We start from the raw sequence: 22614 nt of genomic DNA, 5'->3' as shown, positions 1-22614 counted from the left end.
ATTTGTTTTAATCTTGTTTTATTTCATGTGAAGTGAATGGGCTAATGAATTCCATATGCGATGGAGAAGAGTTATTTATATTTGATTTATCTATTGAAGGATCACTATAGAGTTCGTCATAAAATTCTTCTAGCCTGCTTAGGATTTGTTCTTGGTTCCTTATTGTAATTCTCTTCTTATCTTTTATTGAAATTGACTTTTGCCAAATGATAAATGTTTTCTTAGTATTTTCATATTTGTATTGTTTTCAATGATTTCTTTTATTTTTTTTGTGTTATAAGATCTTGTTTCATTTCTCATCTTTTTCCTTATTGTTTTACATAGTTCTGCATATTCTATTTTAGAAATTAAGTTTTTTTCTTGTTTCATATTTTGTCTCTTTTTTAGTAGTTGTAAGGTTTTTCTCTGAAAGTTTATGGTCTTTTTGTTGCTTTTGAATTCATTGGCTGCTAAGATTATTACTTCCGTTAGGTTTTTGCTTATTTTATTTGTCTTCTTCTTCAAATATATTTATTGTCTAGTTTCTGATTGAGTTTTTCTTCATAATCCTTCTTCTTGTTTTCGATAGGTTTTAAGTCAAAACTTCTTGATTTTTTTTTGTTTTTAGCCATTTTATTCTTTCCAATTTGGGATTTATTTTAATTTTGGCTCTGACCAGTCTGTGGTCACTTCCTGTTTTTACTTGATTTAGTACTGAGGTATCTTGAACTATTTCTTTATTATTACACAGTATATAATATATTTCATTTTTTATTTCTCCGTTTGAACTTCTCCATGTCCATTTTCTTTTGAGGGCTTTCTTAAAAAATGTATTCATAATATAAAGCTTGTTACAGATAGAGAATTCTGTAAGAGCCATTCCTCTGAGTTGCTGCTTGTATCATATATGTATGGTCCTACTGTATCTATTTAGTGAATGGGATGACCTACTTTGGAGTTAAAATTGCACATTAATATAATAAAGTTTTGATTGCTATTTCTTTTTTTATCTAGAGTGTGCTACAGTGAGTCATAAAATGCTTCTATCTCTTCATCAGTGTGGATGAGGTGGGAGCATATATGTGGATGATCCTGATTTTAAGTTAAGAGTTTATTTTAAGTGTAATTTCTATTATTCATTCATCTATATAATTAACTTCTTCTATAAGGTGTGTAATTGTTTTCTTAATTAGAAATCCCACTCTGTATTATCCTTTAGTTTTCCCATAACAGTATAAGTAGTTTCCATTTTTTAGTTTTATTAAATGTTTATCCTGCCTGTGGACTTCACTTAAATATATGATGTCCCATTTAATATGCTTTAGTTCTTGCTGTAAGCAAGAACTAAATGGTAAGATCATCCTCTTCTTTAAATGTTCGACAATTAAATGTTCCTATATAGAGGAAAAGAGGATCGTATTGATTACTGTAATATTTATGAATTCTTTGGGCTATTCCAGTATTTTCTATGTTTTCCAAATTTTAAAACCTTCCATTCTGCAACATTGAACTAATAACCGCATTCCTATGCCCATTGACTCAGTCTGTCCAAATCCTCTTCTAAATCCACATCTGCCTGATTCCTAATAGTTCTTCTCAGCTTTGCATCTGAATATTCCCATTCAAACCATCTCCAATATTATTATTATTATTATTATTATTATTAATCAGGCCTCCAAGGAGTCAAAAGACTCATCAAGGGAGGTCCTTCCTAAGACATAAAGTCTGTCAAGACTCATTGAGGGGAGGTCCCCCCCTGAGAAACACAAAGTCTATCATACCACTCTTTAAACTCACTGACCGTTCTCGCTCCCACCGCTCCATCTGGCAATGCATTCCACGGCTCAACCACCCTCCACACAAAGAAACCACTCCTTACCCTCTTGCTCACAGTTTCCTTTCGTAACTTCCAGGGATGGCCTCTTGTCATCACTCCTTCCCGCTGTTCAACCAAGCGAAAGAACTCCCCAGTGTCAACACTGTAACTACCTCTCAACAGTTTAAAAGTCTCAATCATATCACCTCTCCTCCTTCTATCCACCAAACTCTGCAGTCCACATTCTCTCAGCCGATCCTCATAACTATCCTTGTACAGTCCTGAAACCATCTTTGTATCTTTTCCACAGTTAATTTATCCCCTTCAAATCCTGGGGACCAAATCTGAGAACAATAGTCCAAGTGTGGTCTGATCAGAGACTTATACAACGGAATGATAACCCTCCTATCTCTGCAGGTCAGTGTCCTTCTCATAATAGCAGCAATCCTCTGTGTTACCTTCACCACCTTTGCAATATGTCCCCTAAACTTCAGGTTTCTATCAATCATCAACCCCAGATCTCTTGTCTCCCCTACTTCCTCCAGTATAACTCCTCCCATAGAGTTTGCAGCATCTCATCGATGTTTCCCAAACCTCAAGACCTTACATTTTGCTGCATTAAACTGACACTCCCATTCATTTGCCCATCTATCTAGCTTATTTAAATCCTCTTGCAGGGCTACCACATCTGCACTATTACTAATAATCCTTCCCAGCTTAGCTTCCGCAAACAACTAAATATCCCCCTGCAATCCACTGGCTACGTCATTGATATAAAGGTTAAACAATATAGGTCCTAGTACTGAGCCCTGTGGGACCCCACTTGTAGCCCTCTGCCTCCTGGAAACTGCTCCACCATACACAACTCTCTGATACCTATCAGACAGCCAATCCTGAATCCTTGACCAATCTGACATCCAGACCCATGTGCTGCAACTTAAATATCAGCTTATCATGTGGCACCCTGTCAAATGCCTTCGCCAAGTCTAAGAAAATTGCAGTATATGCCTTTCCCTCATCTAATGTTCTTGTAACTTTATTATAAAAGGCTAGCATATTGCTAAAACAAGAGCGTCCTTTCACAAATCCATGTTGATTCTCACAGATAACATTACCCTCATCTGCCCAATGCTGTATATGGTCCCTCACTACTTTCTCCAAGATCTTAACAACTACTGATGACACACACAGACTGGCCTATAATTAGACACTTCCAGTCTGTTACCACCCTTATGTAATGGCACTATCTTACCTTCCTTCCATTCCCTGGGCACCTTCGCCAAAGCCAGACTTTCATTGAAAAGCCACGTTAAAGGCACTGTCAATTCCCTAGCACATTCTCTTAAAACTCGTGGTGAAATACCATCCATTCCCACAGCTTTACTGACATCCAGAGTACTCAGTATCTGAAACACACTCTCCTCCTGTACCTCCAGACCTCGAACCAGTCCTATCCCTCTAGCATTAAAACTGACTCCTCTAGGATGAAATACTCCAATAAAGTGTTCATTGAACAATTCCACTATGTCCTCTGCATCAGTCACTCTATTCCCATTTTTATCACACAATATCATTCTTCCACAGTCATTTCTCATCCTACTGGCCACATAGCTAAAAAAATTCCCTATAATTTTCTTTGGATCTTAGGGCCAATCTCCTCTCATATTCCAGTTTCGCTTTCCTTACCACACTAGTCACTCTTCTGGCCTGTGTCTTATATTCTTCATGCATCTTCTCTTCGCCTGTCTCCTTATATCTCTTCCATTAGCCTCTTTTTCGCATGCAATTCCTGTTTAATATTGTTTGTCATCCACTTTACTCCAAATTGCGTCCTCTTCTTCACTCGTGGTATACAACTTACCATTGCTGATAACAAATATTCTTTCACAATTTCCCTCGCACTAGTGATATCTCAGCCTTCCAATTCCTCCCTCCATGAAACTTCCCGAAGTTGACGTCTTAGACTATTATAATGACCTGCCTTATAATTCCACATAAGTTCCCGTCTCTTTGATACTCCTGCATGTCTATTCATTTTCCAAGTCAACACCATATGGTCACTCTCTCCAACTGGTAGGAGAGAAGTCAACTCAGTTATTATCAACTCTTCTGATGCTATAACCAAATCCAAAACTTTTGAACCTCTTGTTCTCTCTGTTACATGTTGCCTAAGACATTTGTCCCTGAAGAATTCTAGAAATTCCATTCCCCTATTGCTACATGCATCTTCCTCTCTCCAATGTATACTACTTAAGTTAAAATCTCCCATAACAATCATTCTTCTTGCACTTGCCAAACTTAGCTGTCTAAACATCTCCTGGTCCCCATCCTCTGTGCTCCTGGGTCTGTAGCAACACCCCACTAAATATCCTGTCTTGCCTACCTCTACCTCACACCATACGCTCTCAAAATCATTTGTCTCACTTCCTTTCAAATTCTCCACTCTTAGAAGACATAGGTCATCACTTATCATAAGCAATACCCCACTACCACGCTTTCTCCTCCTATCCTGACGAAAAATGCTATACCCAGCGACTTCTATTCCTGTTGTCATATCCCCTTCTGTCAACCACGTCTCAGTGATTGAATAATTTTTGGCCAGGCTGATGCTATCTGCGCCACCAATTCCTCTCCCTTATTCCGGATACTCCTGGCATTAGTATAAAGCATATAAATGCCATTGTTTCTATACCCAGCATTATCCCTTCTAGACTCCACTGGGCTCAGTGTTACCTGACATTGTCTTCCTTCTCCCAAGTATCCATTCTCACAAGAGGCCACCCCTGCTATCATCCTCCCTGGGACACACTGACTCATTCAGAACAGCAATCTCTCCAGATGCCTACGTCCTTCCTCATTCAAATGTAAATGGTCTCTCACATACAATTCCTCTCTTTCCTCAAACGCACTCCAAGCATCCACATATACCAGTCCTCTCTTGTCACACATTCTCGCTATTATGCCATTCAATATCACGGCTCTTCTGCTCAACTCATCATTATCATACCTAGGCAACACGCACACTATTTTTCCTCTCTCTGTCTTCTTCCGTACAGTCTCAAGCAAAAATCTCATATCTCTCGCTGCCCGACTTACATTTCCACTCAAGTCATTCGTTCCTACCATCACAATCATCTCATCCACCCTTTCACCTCTCTTAATTGTCATAGCCACCCTTTCTATTGTTCCTCCTGGCAAACACTCCTCACGCATCCTATCTTGAACACCACGGATCATTGAGTCGCCATACATTATACCTCTTACCATTCCCTCGCTCCTATTGTTTCCATTCTCTCCTCTTCTAGCACTCCCATACATCTCTCTCATTCCCTCTCTCCTACTGTTTCCATTTTCTCCACTTCTAGCACTTCCATATCCCTCTCTCATTCTGTCTCTCCTACTACTGTTTCCATCCTCTTGTCTTCTAGCATTCCCATACCTCTCTCTCATTCCATCTCTCCTACCGTTTCCATTCTCTCCTCTTCTAGCACTTCCATATCTCTCTCTCATTCTGTCTCTCCTACTGTTTCCATCCTCTCGTCTGCTAGCATTCCCATACCTCTCTCTCATTCCCTCTCTTCTACTGTTTCCATTCTCTCCTCTTCTAGCACCCCCATACCTCTCACTCATACTCCCTAAATTCTCTCTCTCTCCTACTCTGATTCGCCTTGCATTTATCTCTTCCATTCTCCTAATCTTATCTTTCATACTTCTGCTCTCATTCACAAGACATTCCACCTCCTCTTTCAACTCATCTATCTCCCTCTGCAGGTCAGTCACTCTTAATCTAAATTCACTCTCCCAAACAAAACCATCTCCTAAACTTTCACAGTCATTCACACCTTCCACACTATCAACTATTATTTTCTCATTCTCTCCTATCACACTACTTGTCTTCCTACATTCATTCCCCGTTCCTGGAGCAACAAAGTCGATATCGATATATCCAATGTACTTATTTCCTCCAACTGCCTGCATTTTGCGCACATATGCTCTCCACTCTCTTTAACAAGCCACATATGTAATTCCCGAGACGCATACATGCCGCAAGTACTGCATGCCACAAAGTCCCTTATGATATTGCTAATAATTGAGTTCTTAAATAGCGGAGGACTTGGCGTTACGCCACTTGCGACTGCTGCGGAATCCACCATCATTCCTTTCTGCCGAGTAGCGTAATCTTTAATAATTATTCAATTAATAAATAAGAGGGAAAAAAAAAGTACAAACATCAGAACATTTAAGTACTAAATATAATTAAATAAAATGAAATATAACTAAATACAGTAACTTAGCTTCGTTTTGTCTTCCACCGTTACGCGTTCGATTCAGACGGTACCAAAATATATTATATCGCGACAGCAACTAACTTCCAAAAAACAACCACTGAAGTACACTCGTATTCAGAGAAACAAGAGGCACACCACTAGTGATTTTCCTCTTCTGGGATATTGTTTCTCCATACACAACTTGCTGATACCTATCAGATAGCCATTCTCCAATCCAATACACTAATCTATTATCCATCCCCATCTGTTCCAATGTAACTATAACCTTATCATGTGGCAATCTATCAAAAGCATTTTTTAAAAACTAATTATACCACCATGCACACATCTTTCTTGTCCAAAGCACCTGCTTTATTGTAATAAGTAAGCAAATTACTGAAACCTGATATTCATTTGGCAAATCCATGCTGGCCATCAAAGAAAATGCCACTATAGTCAATTTAATTATGGATCTTGGCCATCACTAACCTTTCCAACACTTAACCACAATATTTGACACACAGACTGCCCTATAATTTGAAGCTTGAATCTTGTTATCTTCCTAATGAAACCATCCTTCTACTCCCTCCCTCCCTCCTTTGGAACTTGGCCCAATATAAGATTCATATTAATTTTTTTTTTTTTTTTGGCTTCTTCAGCTAACTGCTTATACTGCACTTTTTCTACCCTTACCTACTGAGTCACCCTACTTGTCTATTCTTTGTACTCCTCATGGAACTGATTATTACCACTCATCTTATGTGGCCTCCTTCATAATGCCTTCTTCCTCCAGATTGCATGCTTAATCTCTTCATTCATCCATTTCACACTTACCTTAATCTTCTGACACTCAGAATATATTTAGACATTACTGTTGCTAGACAGTTCCTGAATAACACCCAAGCAGCAATGACTTCTCATATCAAGGTATAGCTGAAGCTGTCTTCTGTTTCATAATCACCAGCCTTGTAGTTCCACATATATCCTTTCCTCCAAGGAGTCCTCACATGGCTGGCAACTACCTAAGTAATCACTTCATGGTCACACTCACCAACCGGAGGGAGATTTGACACCTAATTTATAATGACATCCTCAGATGAGGTGGTCAAATCTAAGATCCTCGATCCTTGCATGTCCTGTGTTACATACTGCTTAAGGTAGTTGTCCTCAAAGACTTAAGAAATTTATTTTCTTTACTTCCAGATGCTATCTTGTCATTCCAATCTATATTACTATAATTAAAATCATCCATAATGACCACCCCTTTTCCTATTTGCTTGGATAATTTGCTTATACATTTCATTGTTCTGCACAGCTCAATAGCAACATCCAACTAAGTATTTCAATACCAAAGCCATAACTTTCCCCTTTCATGGACACAACTCCATTTCTATCAATGATGGCACTGAACCTCCCTTTTTTTTGCCTTTTGTATCTTCATGGAAAACTATCATATCCCCTCCATCTCCACTTCTGTCAGGATTTCATCTTCATTCAAGCTCATCTCACTTATTCCAACAGTTTTTGAGTTATTTCAATACAATGAACAGATACAAGAGAAAATAATGGCCATTGAAATATTCAATTGGATGTTGCTATTGAAATGGAATATGTAGTGTGGTGACATGTAACTATATGGGCAATTGTACTAGAAAATAAGAAAATGGTATTATTATGAGTGAATTAAATTATAGTAATATAGACTGAAATGAAGAGATCGTATCTCGGGCAAAGAAATTGATTTCTTGAGTTTTTCAAGGAACAAAACTACCTTAAGAAATATGTAATCTGATGGTGAGAGTGACCATGAGCAATCACCTGGGAAGTGGCCAGCTATATTATGTGAAGAAAGGATACATATGGAATGAGGAAAGGAGAAAAGTTGGAAATCTATAGCTCTGAGGGAAGAAAGGAGATTAATGTTCTTACAATGTCAGAATGTATTCTAAAGATTAGGAAATTCCATAAGATAGGTGTAATATGGAAAAATAGGAAGGTCAAGCATGCAATACTAAAGCAGAAGGTACTGTGAAGAAAAAGAATGGTAATAATCAGTTACAATGAAGAAAGGCCCAGGAAGGTGACTTAGCTTAGTAAGGATAGTAAAAGTACAGTATGAGCAGCAATTAACCAAGAAAATTCCCAGAGGGTTCTTTTGATATGTGACAAGTAGAAGAATGATTCGGAGATGACTAACTAATAAAACTGACCAAATCATAACCTGTACAGATTATATAACTGAAGTATTTAATGATCAATTCATTGATCATTAAATACTTCATGATGATGATGAAGAAGGTCATGGAGAATTAAGTTGAGGTTAATAAAGTGCTAGGATTTGATTACATAGCACACCTTGTTTCAAGGAAATGTTCCAGTGAGTTACCAGCAGCCTTGCCATATTTATCCTATAGGGCTTCAAATTATATGACAAGCAGCATCATTCTCTGTGATGGTCAGCATGAGTTTGCTAAAGGGAGATTATGTTTATGCTTATATTTAAGACTGCTTTCTGCCTCTCCCCCCCACAACTTTCTACAATGCTGTAGAATGTTAGAATGTGTGTGTGTGTGGGGGGGGGGGGGAAACAGAGGGTATGCCCAACATACTATAGAGTTCCAGTACCTTTCTATTTTTCTCTTCACATTTCAAACATAGTACACATTGTTTCAAGGAAATGTTCCAGTGAGTTGCCAGCAGCATCATTCTCTGTGATGGTCAGCATGAGTTTGCTTAAGGGAGATTATGTTTATGCTTATATTTAAGACTGCTTTCTACCTCCCCCCCCAACTTTCTACAATGCTATAGCATGTTAGAATGTGTCTGTGGTGTGGGGGGGAAACAGAGGGCACACCCAACATACTGCAGTGATCCAGTACCTTTCTATTTTTCCCTGAGATACCACATTCTCAGATAAGGCATTCCAAACATTTACAACTCTGCATGAAAAAACCTGCCTCTCACTCCCCTACTCACACCCTCTTTATACAGTTTCCAGGGATGACCTCTGGTTCTCCCATGATCTTCCACTATTTTCTGTAGAACCTCTCCAGCACTGATCCTATAACAACCCCTTAATAACTTGTAGGTCTCTATCATATCTCCCCTCTTCCTCCTGTCCACCAGACTCTTCAAGTTGCATCTTCTCAATCTTTCCACATACTCGACATTCCAGAGGTCAAAAACTACCTTAGTCAATCGCCTTTGGACCATTTCCAACATCTCTTCATCTTTCTGAAAACCAGGTGACCAAATGTGAGCACAATAGTACATGTGTGGCCTACTCAAAGCTTTATACAAAGGAACAAGAATCTCCCTACTTTTACACGTCAATGTCCTCCGCATCATTTTCATAGAAGCCTTTGTGTTGTCTTCACAATTTTGGCTATGTGTCCCCTAATTTTCAGATCCTTAACCACAATCACCCCCAGATCTCTTATTTCTTCCACCTCCAAGAATATATCCTCCAAGCATAAATTCTGCATCTCATCTTTGTTTTCCAAATTTTAAAACCTTACATTTTGCAACACTGAACTTACATCTCCATTTCTGTGCCCAATCACTCAATTTATTCAAGTCTTCTTGTAGGCCACAACATCTTCACTACTCTTCATGGTTCATCCCAACTTTGCATCATCATCTGCAAACAACTGAAGATCTCTATCCAAATCTTCACCTATATTGTTAATATACAAGTTAAACAGTAATGGCCCCCAAAACAGACCCCTGAGGCACCCCACTAGCGACTTTCCTTTTCCTGGATATCACTCCTCCATACACAACTTGTTAATACCTATCAGATAGCCAGTCTCCAATCCAATGCACTATTCTAATATCCAACCCCATCTGCTCTGGATTGACTATCAATTTATAATAAGGTACTCTATCAAAAGCCTTTGCGAAATCCAAGTATATTACTGTGTATCATTCTCCTCTGTCCAAGGAAGCAGTCACTTTATTGTAATAAGTAAGTAGATTACTAAAAGTTGACCTCCCTTTAGCAAATCCATGCTGTCCATCAAAGATAATACCATTGTTGTCAATCCAACCCTGGATCCTAGTTCTCACAAGCTTCTCCAACAACTTAACCACAACACCTGACACACAGATAGGCCTATAGTTTGATGCTTGAGTTCGATCACCTCCTTTATGAAGTGGCACAATCTTGCCCTCCTTCCACTCCTTAGGGACTTGACCGAGTGCAAGACTCGTATTAAAAAATATGACAGGTGTCAACTCCCTTGCACATTCCTTCAGAATATGGCGATATACTATCAAGTCCCACAGCCTTATTAACATCTAGTTTACTCAACTCCCCATACACCTCTTGCTCACTTACAGTCAGTCTCTCCTCCCCATCATCTACTGCTCTCTCAATCTCTCCATGAAGTCACATTCACAAGATTGCAAGACCTTTATGAATTGCTCATTAAGTATCTCCACCACATATTCTGCAACAGCTGTCTTTATACCATTTTCTCCTATCAATGTAATTCTTGCATAATCATTCTTTCTTTTGCTGGCTACATATCGAAAGAACTCCTTAGGATTCTTTTTGGCTTCATTAGCTAACTGCTGTTCATACCTCTGTTTAGTTACCCTCACCAACCAAGTCACCCTCCTTGCTTGGTCTTTGTAGACCTCATGGAATTGGCCATTTCCACTTCTCTTATGCTGCTTCCACAATGCCCTCTTTCACTGTATCGCATGCTTAATCTCTTTATTCATCCATCTCACACCTACCTTATTTAACCTTCTCACCCTTGGAATACACTTAGACATTGCATCTACTAGACAGTTTTTGAAAATCCACCAAGCTACATTGATCTCTTTTCCAGCTAAATCCTCATTTCATGCTACACCTGCAAGCTGTCTCCTGATCTCTTCATAATCACCCCCCCCCCACCGTTGTAGTTCCACATATACTCTTTTCTCACAGAGGTCCTCACACTGCTGGCAACCACCCAGGTAATCACCTCATGGTCACTCTCACCAACTGGTGGATGATTTGACACCTCATTTATAATTACATCCTCTGATCAGATGACCAAATCCAAGATCCTCAATCCTCGCGTGCCTTCTGTTACATACTGTCTGAGGTAGTTATCCCTCAAAAACTCAAAATCTCATCAATTCCAGTCTATATTGCCATAATTAAAATCATCCATAATGATCACCCTTTTTTTATTTGCTTGACTAATTTGATTATACATTTCATTATTGCCACCATCCACATTACCTGGTCTATAACAACATCCAACCAAGTATTTGAGTCCATTCACCTCTATCTCACACCATACTGCCTCAAAACCACTGGCACTATTTCCCTCTTGCATCTCTACTTTGTATGGATTTAACTCTTTCTCTATCACAATAGTACTCCCCTCCCTTTTTACCCCTTCTATCCTCATGAAACACATCATACCCTTCCATCTCTATTCCTGTCAGGATGTCGTCCTCTTCCAACCATGTCTCACTTATTCCAACAATCTTTGGGTGAACAGATGCAATTAATGCAACCATTTCATCTGCCTTGTTTCTTATACTTCTAGCATTTGTATACAAACACAACAGCTCATTTCTGGATCTACAACTAGTTCCACTGATACCACTCACTCGATGTGATCTCTCCATGCTTGACTGGGGCCATTTCCCTTTCTGCTTATTCATTTTAAAACCCTTTTCGATTCTAGCTGTTTCCTCTTGATCCGAGGTTATCCCATTTCTTTCCTGTCTACACATGCTCTCACCTCCTTCCGGAGCATCCACCTTTTTCACGCTGTATACCCCTGTCCACCCTGAGTTTCCCCATTTCCCTGCTCCTCTTGCACACCCATTCTCTCATTTTCTATACTCATACCACTCACTTTCTCATTCATAACCACTTCTTCAATCTCTACTGTCTTACTCTCCTGCTCCTCCACATCACTTCCCGCTTGATCTGATTCATTCTCTCTAACTCTACTCACTTCTGTACCTTCCAGCAGCAGTCTCTCTAAGCGACTCACACCATAACGACTCAAATGCAGTCCATCGCTTCCATACAGTTCACTTCTTCCTTCAAATTCATTCCACACATTAACAAACTGTACTCCCATTTCCTCACACATTTCAGCCAGCATATCATTCATAATCCTTGCTCTCCGCCTCATCTCACCACAGTCATACCTAGGCAACACGCTGACTACCCTTCCTGTCATGCTATTCTCTTTTATCCTTCTAAGCAGCCTTATGAATGAAAGTGTCATTAAACCTAATATCAGAATTGAAGATGTTAATCTCAGCTATGCAAGTGATGTTACACTGTTAAATATCTCTAGTACAGGTTTTCAGGTTTCACTAACTAAATTGAATAACTACTGAAAGAAATATGGCATGAAAAATCAAAATTGCAACAGTTCTGAATGGAAAATCTATGGAACTGGCAAAACATTTCAAGTATTAAGCATAATTTTTAGTGAAGTGGATTGAAATATAGAAATAGATAACAGAATTACCAAAGCTGATGTGATGGTGAATCAACTAAATAAATTAACATGGAATAAGAGAGAAATTAGCAAGAACACTAAACTAGTGTATACAAGGCAATGCTTAAAGTTTTAACTTATGGATATGAGAGCTGGGTTAGATGTAAAACAGTTGATCATAGATTGGAGACCACAGATATGAGAGTTCTGAGAAAAATTAGGGAAGTGAACAGATGTCATCAATGGCAGAATCATATTACTAAATAAAGATATTAATAAAGATATTAAGATATTCTTAATAAAGATATTGAGAAGGGACATGGCATTGTTAGTATTCGGGAATGTGTGAGCAGAGCTAATCTCAGGTAGTACAGTTACTTAAACAGATTATTATTGGCAAAACAGGTTTTGATGGCAAGGAAAAAAAATCCAGAGGAAGACGAAGTATTTTATATCCTTTTTTGTACAGTGCCTTTATCCACTCAAAATCTGGGTAACCAGATATCTCTATGTACTTTGGTCCATGTATGTACCAGATATCTCTATGTACTTCAAAAGGCCTGCATACAATGAAACCATCATATAACTTATTTTCTGTTGATCTCGCCACACAGTCTGCTTAGTTAAAGCAGATTTTGCAATGTGTCCCCTGAAACTTTAACTTCCAGTTAAAGTTTAGGGGACACATTGCAAAAAGTAGTGAGACCCCTAAACTTTAACTTCCAGTCTTCCATCACACTAAGATCACTTGTCTCTTCCACTTCCTCCATATTATTCCCAACAAAATATACATCTCATATCACTTGACCACCTATGCAATCTATTTTCAAAGAACTTTCTAATGAGCCAGAACCCTTCCTAATTATTTTACCCAGATTATATATTTACCTTAAAACAACTGAATATCTCTCCCTGCAATCCACTTATAACATCATTAACACAGGGTTTAAATACTATGTTCCCAGTATGAGTAGTGGAATTCCACTTTTAATCTTTCTCATCCTTGATACTGCTCCTCTATACACAACTCTTTGATATGTCAGATAGCAAAAAGTCAGTTAAATCTCTGCCATTTTTGCAGTTTAAATATTGGTTTGTCATGAAGCAACCTACCAAAACACTTTTTCAAAATAAAAAAAGAAGGAAAAACCTTATCTCATTCATATTATTAAATGTACTATAGATTTACAACCCCCTGTGGGTGTACATAAAGAAAGGAAATATTATTATTACTATTATTATAGCTAAAAACAAAGACTACTCCAGGGTTGTTTGAAATGTTTGGTAAAAAAATAAGTTAAACACATTTTTTTGGAAAAAAATCACCTTTATTTCTCAACATAGTCTCCATCGAGGTCTACACATTTGGACCAGCGAGTTTCCAATTTTTTCATCCCATCTAAAAAAAGTCACTGACAGCCTTCATGACATCCTCGTTCAAAGAAACTTTTTTCCCACTGAGCCAAATTGTTAAGTTTGGGTACAAGAAGAAGCCACACAGGGCCAAGTCCGTAGAATATGTTGGATGTGGAACCAATTCGAACCTCAATTCGTGCAATTTTGCCATTCCAATGGCCAATGTGTAGGACGGTATGCTGTCTTGATGAAAGAGCACTTGTTTTTGTGCACCTATCTTGGCCATTTTTTCTTCAGTTCTTCTTTTAAATGGTCCAACAATGACGCATAATAGATGCCTGTTATTGTCTTACCTTTTCCAAATAGTCTATCATGATAATTCCTTGGGAATCCTAGGGAATTCATCACCTTCCCAGATGACAAAATGGTAAAACCAGGAATTTTCCACTGTTTTGACTGCTACCTGGACTCAGGTGTTTAGTGGTGGATCCAAATTTTGTCTACAGTCACGAATCGATGCAAAAATTCCTGCGAATTGAGAATAAACACTGCCAAACACTGTTGAAATGTCTTTTCGCATGCGTTTTTGTTTGACAGTCAACAATCATGCACACAGCTTTTCATGAGAAATTTTTCATGCAGGATATTATACACTCGTTCAGTTGAGATGCCTACAATCACAGCAATCTAACACACTTTCACTCAGTGGTGTTCCATAACGATACTATGGATTTTGTCGATCATTTCCTTCAGAGCGACCTCAGTCAGGTGTCCTGAGCGTGCTTCATCTTCGATAGACTTACAACCACTTTTAAGCTCATTTATCCAAAAATAAATGGTCTTTAATTTTGGTGCAGAGTCTCCATGAACTGCATCTTACTAAGCTTTGATCTGCGTGGCCATTCACTTCTTCAAATACAGGTGTTATATCACTGCACGAAACTCATTGTTCTCCATTTTTATGAAAAATGCAAACAAACACGGTAATTTTAAATGTTTGCCAAACGAGAACTACGTGCCGCACGTGGCTAAAATTTTGCCAGGGATCATGAAAAAGATGATACATGCCAACACTGGTATGAATGAACGAATTGTATCGCTGTCCAATGGAAATTTACCAAACTTTTCAAAAAACCCTCGTAGACAAAGTAAAACTCGCAGACCTTTTAACACACTTGGAACAAATAAATCCTATACTTCTGAGACTCATGAACATAATATTCGACACTGGTATTATTCCAAAACTAAAAACTGTGATAATTATGCCAATTTACAAACATGGCAAAAGAAACGATACACAGAACTACAGGCCAATAGCTAACCTACCAGTCATATCTAAAATTCTTGAAAAAAATAACACACACACTAGACTACAGAACTATTTACAAAAGTACAACATTATATCACAAAACCAATATGGCTTCCAGAAAACAAAATGCACCATCACCTTATTAGAAGATATTGCTGACACCATTAACATAGCTCTCGATAAAAACAAGTTTGCTGTCATTATACTTACTGACTTAACTAAAGCTTCTGATACACTATAACATGATATAATGCTGACCAAACTACATTCAATCAGAATAAGAACACTGCATACCTGGTTCAGGAACCCTCTCTCAAACAGAACACAAGTAACAAAAATAGGCATATATTACAGCCAGGGTATACAAAAAAAACACAGTGTCCCACAAGGTGCTATATTATCACCTACCCTGTTCAACATATACATTAACGACATTCACAACTTGACCACACGAAGTAAAATATATCAATACGCAGATGACACTGCGTATTGGTACATACTATCAATCTATCAGGACGAATCCTGACAGAGTGTACAGATAAGTGAAATTACCAATTTAACATTGCCAAATGCAATTTATAATCTGGATGGACAGAAAATTCTGTTAGTGGAAATGTAATGAACTAAGATGAAGAGATGTGAATTTATTGATAATGGTGAACAAGTAGCTGAAATTTAATGGACATCATTTTGGAATTGTGATAACAGTACAACAAAGTGATGTGATGAGGAGGAAGACACTGATAAGTCAAAATAAGAGAGTTATTGTTCTACTATATAAAGGTTTGGATGCCTGATTTTTGTGATGGGGAGATTCTGGAGAGTGACAAAGAGGAGTAACAAAAACAACATCAGGACTCTAGAATAACTATGAAAAATTCCTCTATCCTCATACAACATGCATAAGGAAAGTTGTCAGAAAGGTGTATGGAGATTTTATGCTTGGAGAGTGATATTACTAGAGAGCATAGAGAGTGTAGAAATGGTAGCTGAGCCCAAAATTTCTCATGAACTATCATAGTGTCAGTATAACTGACACTATGATAGTTCATGAGAAATTTTTGTCATATCGTATGAATCCATGGAGGACTGATGTTGATACTGATAATTAAAGAGGTATACAGCTGCAAAACTTCAAGTCTTAGCTAATCAAGGGATGATATATGTCAAGAATTAAAGTATAAGATTGCAATAATTACAATTTGTATAATGTGTATATGAATATACATTTCAAGCGTATATTAATCTGCAAATTGTAATAGCCATGTACAGGGGCGGCAGAAGCAGGCACCGCTACAAAGGGGGATGCTGCCGCCGGGGCACCGTTCATAAGTTCATTTTTAAGAAAAAATTTTTATCATAAAAACAAAAAATTCTTAGAATGATCAATATTAAAATAAATAAGGGCAGATACACCGAATAAAAATTAAGAAAAATTGTATATTGCTGCCTTTTTGATCAGCCAGCTGTTTACAATTTTGCAGTGAGAGCAGGCTAAATGCTTGCGTAGAGAATGTTCTGTCTACTGAAGTCTATCTAAAGTGAAATGGTGAACGGTTTTTATGTGCAGAAACGAATTTTCGTACAAAACATTTGTTGCTAGTTAACCAGTCATATGGTACGCATCTCAGTAGGCTACTGACCGTAGCGCAGTGCGGACTATTATTTCGTTTCTGTGTCGTGTGATAGTTTCTTGTGGGTATAAAATAGAAATGGAATCAAAAATTAAAAAAAAAAAGTTATCTGGTGCACAAAATCGTAAGCGTCATGCTGCGAAAGAAGCAAATGTTAAGAAACAAACTGGGGCTCTTAATAAATTTGTTAAAATATCAAAATATTCTGATGCAGATTGTAACCAACTCGATACATCAGAATTCAGAGTTCAAGAACCGTGCACATCATCCAATTTGCATCAAAGTACTATTGCGACTATCAACAAGATAACAAGATGCATGATTTAAGTGGAAAAACAGTTAGGAGAAGATTTAGTTGTAGTTGATCACGAAACTAACACATTGTTAGTCTCTGTAAATTTAGAAGATCCAGGTGAATGGTGAAATATTGATGAAAAGTTACGAGTTGTTTTAATTGAAATGGGGCCTGTTCAAAAGAAAAATATAATATATCCCAGAGATACATATGGTCGTAAATTTGGCAACATGTATTATAATAGAAAAATGGCAAACAGGGAGCTCGTGCCAAGAACATGGCTCATTTATTCCGAAACTTTAAATTCTGTTTTTTGCTTTTGTTGCAAACTTTTTGCACCTACTGAATCAAGTAGTTTTGTAGAAGGTTAAAACGATTGGAGAAATGTAAGTACAACTTTGCATAGACATGAAACTAGTTTAACTCACATGAAAAATTTCTTAAAATGGAAGGATCTTGATAAAAATTTAAAAAACAAAACTACTACTGATTGCCAGACTCAGAGCATGTATGAAATGGAAAAGAAACATTAGACGAGTGTTTTAGAATGCTTGATTGAAATTATAAAATTCCTTGGTAGCCAATTTAGCTTTTCGCAGATCATCTGATAAATTATATGAAAGGAATAACGGCAATTTTTTAAAATTAGTCGAAGTTTGTGAAGTTTGATCCCATTACGGAAAATAATAGAGTACACTATTTGAGTAAAGACACACAAAATGAAATATTGGAAACTTTAAGAAACGCAATCAGGGATACAATTTTATTATCAATTCAAAAATCTAAATATTATTCCATAATTTTAGACTGCACACCTGATGCAAGTAAAACAGAACAAATGACCATTATTATTCGCTTTGTTTCCTGTGACAATGGAATTGTCAAGATCAGTGAAAACTTTTTAGGTTTTGCAGATATATCAGATTCCACAGGATGTGGTTTATGTGCAACAATAATGGAACAACTGAAAAAATGAAACATCCCCACTGAAGACATGCGAGGTCAAGGGTATGACAATGCAGCAAATATGAAAGGGAAAAAAATATGGGCTCCAAAATTTCCTTTTGAACAAAAATCCTCGAGCTTTTTACGTGCCATGTGCTGCTCATACTCGAAATTTAATCATTAACGATACAGCCAAAGTATATGCAGATAAAATTAGTTTCTTTGCAAATATTCAAGAAATATACAATTTCTTTTAATTCTCTTACAAACATTGGGCAATCCTTTTAAAGTTTGTAAAAATTTTAACGTTGAAACAGCCATCAAAAACGCGATGGGAAAGTAAAATTAATGCAATCCGCCCTCTACGATATCAGTTAGGAGAAATTTACGATGCACTTTTTGAAATTTTTAATAATGAAAATTTTAATAAAGAAACTCAGCATGAAGCACAAACATTATGTGTTAAAATAAAAGACTACAAATTTATTTGCTCTCTTATAACTGGGCATGATTTACTTAACAGAATAAACCCTGTGAGTAAAATGCTTCAAGACAAAAATATGAACATTACGCTTGCTTTAGAATTTATCGAAAACTTAAAAATATTCTTACAAGAGTATCAATCAGATACAAATTTTAAAGAAGTACTAAAACGGCAAAAGAACTGAGTGAAGAGGTGGACAGAGAACAAGAATTTAAAACTGGTACGGAAGTCCGACAATGAAAGAAGACAACAATTTGACTACAAGTATCATGACGAAATGCCAAAATCGCCAGAAGATAAATTTAGAGAATGTGTTTTATACACTTCTAGACTTTGCAATGTGTTCGTTAATAGAACGTTTTGAACAACTAAAAACATATTATGATAATTTCAATTTCTTGTATAGATAACTACAAATTAACAACGAAGATTTACGAAAAAATTGTGATGATTTACAGATTCTCTTGAAGGATGGTGACAATAAAGATGTAAATGCAATAGAACTATATGACGAGTTATGTGCTTTCCGGGATATTTTTCCGGATAATTTAAATATTCAAAACCCTTTCGATATTCTTAATTTTATTGTATCCAATAATTTATCTTTCCCTAACTTTTCCATTGCTTTAAAAATACTATTAACCTTACCTGTTAGTGTAGCAAGCGGTGAACGTTGCTTTTCCAAGTTGAAATTGATTAAAACCTACTTAAGAACAAGTATGTCACAAAAAAAGGCTTGTTAGTTTGGAGTTAATAGTTATTGAAAATGATATATGTGCAGAATTAGACGTTAAGACCATTATTTCTAATTTTATGAATATGAAATCACAAACCCTAAAATTTTAATTAAAAAAAATTTCAAGTATATTTATGTAATTTAATTTATTTTCTATTATTCTGTAAAGATGTTATTTTTTGAATACTTATATTAAATGTTCTAATTATTTCTGAATTCTTTTCTTATTTTCTCATCTATCTTGAGTTTCTTTTATTTTCCTAAAAGATAGTTCCACTTATAAAAATTATTAAAAATTTTTTACAAGTTACTAAGAATTTAGTAACTTGTAAAATGCAAGAATTTTTTAAACTTTAGTTCAAATAAATTTTAACTTTAATTAAAATTCATTTTAATTTTGTTAGCGATTCAGTTTGGTGAGACGAATAAAATCCCTGTATCATTATATGTTCAACGATTAAAGTGAAGTGGCTTTATCAAAATTTGCTTTAACTTTTGAGAATTTTTTAAATATACAGGTTTTTAAAGATTATCCAGCCTAGTCAACACCCCCGGTTCGTTATATTTAGTGAACCAACATGTGGCTGTTCTGTCAAAATTTATTTAAGAAATTTCAAATAATTAAAATTTTTATTATCGTAAAAGAACCACACATGCCAGGATCGTTACAGGGACGCTAAGATAGACATTGCATGTGGGCAGCAAAGACCCTAGCACCGGCTCTGGCCATGAATATGACTATAGTCATATATAGCCATGTATATAGCTACATATGACCATAGTCATGTATAATCATGACTATAGTCATATGTAGCTGCACCCCCCCCCCCAAAAAAAAAAACATGGCACTCATTCTAGATAAGTAATATTTAACTTACTTGAAAGTTGTTCAATTTCTTCAATCAAAAGAAAAATTCCATAACATCTCTGCAGTACTGTCAGATGGGCAAATTCATGCTGTTTGATTGGAATCTCATTTTCTCAGTTATGATGGGAGACACATTAACGAATGCTTTTCAAATGAAAACGAGTCAGCCAATTGCATTGTTTCAACTTTTGAAACAGTTTTTCTTCCCAGAAAGTATAAACCAGTCTGAGAACAAAGGCAATGAATACATGAAATAATTTAATTGGTGAGGAGAGCAGGGGTGAATTCTGGAGCAAAGTGCAGTTAAGTTTGCGAAATGACTTTTCGTAATAGCACCACCAAATACTTGAAGTAACCAAGTAATAATATTTTATGATATTCCAAACAAGAAAAGGTTGTAAACTGAGAGTATATTAGTATAGTGGATGGAATAAAACTTAAATAATCCAGAAACTCTACTCTAAAGAATGAATATGCTAATTATTGTACCCTCCAGGGAGTCAGCAGATTCATCGTGCGAGGTTCATTCAGCTGACAACATGTTTAACAAACTGAATCTTAAAATCCTTAATGCTCCTTGCATTAACAACATATTCCGGTAATGTGTTTCTATTTACTGACAATTCTCCATGCAAAAAATCTACTCCTCACCCCCCCCCTCTTCACCATACTCTTACATAACTTCTAGGGATGACTTCTGGATTTTCCCTTCTCACCTTCTACTCATTTTATAATCTCATCTGGAGTAATCAATAAAATTCTCGCACTAACTTAAATGTCTATCATATCACTTCTTTTCCTATTATCCACAAAACTCTGCAATCCACATTACTTCAACCTCTCCATAGTCAACATTCCAAAGTCCTGATATTGTCTTAGTCACTCGTCTCTGGACCCTCTCCAATGTTTCTACACCACACTGAAAAACAGGTGACCAGGTTTGAGCAGAACAGTCCAAGTGTGGTCTGACCATTGCTTTATATAGTGGCACAACCACTTCCTTATTCCTGCATGTTAGAGTACTTCTTATCATAGCACTACAACATGCAGCCTTTGCAACACTAGCAACATGACCTCTCAACTTCAGTTTACTGTCAACCATCACACCTAAATCTTGAATCTCATCCATTCCTGCAGTATAGCACTATCAACATAGTACACAGCCTTATATTTCTGCACTCCAAAATGCAACACCTGCACTTATTAATATTAAAATACAACCTCACTCCTTTGTCGAAGTCAAAAGTCTATTCAAATCTTCCTGAAGGAAATTAACATCATCAGTGCTACTTATAATTCTGGTGCCAGTAAGTGCCACATACTTAGTTCTTAGAATACCATCAGGTATCCAAATAAGAAGGATACTAGTCTCACATTAGACAATAAAAATCTACCACCTAAAGATGTTTTTGCAAACATAACTAAATAAGAGAAAGTATGCAAATGAATAACAATTGTATTGATATATATATATATATGCAAATATCTTTTAGAAGATACTTACCTACTTAGCATTACACGTTGCATTCCAAATGCCTTTTCATACCATTGAATGACATGCTGAGACTGTCCAGCATGACATACCAAAGTAACATGGTCAATATGGGTAATAATGCTACTGCAGTGAACTGACTGCCACAGATCACCAGAAGAAATTACTGGTTCAAAGCCAGGTAAAAACCAACCTTGGTAGTTATCTTTGTTGATTAAGGTATGTATTACATTTGGGCATTTTGATTGTAGAATGGAATATGTTACATAACCATCCTCATCTTTTGCTTGAGTGGGAACTCTAATAATTGCACCACCATACTTAGAAATCCTTTGAGTTGCTGCCTCAACATTTTTAACTTGCAATGCAACATTAAAAACAGAGTCAACCTTGTGGAGGTTTCCTTCACAGCATAATGTTGTCCATTCTTCATTTCTTGAAGTTTTAGAAGAATGAGTGTTCACTCTGCGCTCAGTAACAATAAACACTACTAAGCCAATTTTCATGACCCACTGATTACAGGTACTAGTTTCACGATGAGCATATAAACAAAAACCAAAATTTTCAAGTATTGCTAATATTTTATTCCTATTTGCAACACACATCTCAATATGATGAAGTACTGGATACATAGTAGTTTCCTTTGATATCAGTTATGCAATAATTGCCAAAACAACCTAGAAAATGAAATAAAAGTAGTGAGAAAACAAACTTATTTTTACAAAAATAATCAAATGTATAAAAAAATAAGCAAAATTATTTTTTAAAAAATTTTTTATTCTAGTACAATAAAATCTCATTTATCTAGCTCCTATGGGACTCAAAAGCATAAAGTTAATCAAAAATTTATGTAGTATTTTTAACACGATAGCTGTACTAACAATAGATATCATATAACAGTTGAGTACGGCTATCGTCTCAATGCTACTTATTATTATTCAGGTCTCCATGGAGTCAAAGGACTC

At 36.6% G+C, this 22614-nt stretch overlaps 1 protein-coding gene across 1 annotated transcript in view; it reads right to left on the bottom strand.

Annotated features, from left to right (window-relative positions):
* The window catches only part of LOC150106298 (4-hydroxyphenylpyruvate dioxygenase-like protein), a 135777-nt gene extending 113501 nt beyond the window's left edge, over positions 1-22276 (bottom strand). The window contains exon 1 of the mRNA XM_090392330.1: positions 21662-22276. Coding sequence (XP_090248456.1) covers positions 21662-22254 — 593 coding nt within the window. The 5' untranslated portion in view covers positions 22255-22276. The remainder of the gene's footprint in view (positions 1-21661) is intronic.
* Positions 22277-22614: the final 338 nt, after the last annotated feature.

The sequence above is a fragment of the Typopeltis vanoorti genome, chromosome 5 (genome assembly GCF_054136105.1).
Source record: "Typopeltis vanoorti isolate ZY-2024b chromosome 5, IOZ_Tvanoo_1.0, whole genome shotgun sequence".
Taxonomy (NCBI): domain Eukaryota; kingdom Metazoa; phylum Arthropoda; class Arachnida; order Uropygi; family Thelyphonidae; genus Typopeltis; species Typopeltis vanoorti.
Note: the sequence above shows the minus strand (reverse complement) of the source record. Positions and strands in the feature narration are given on the sequence as shown.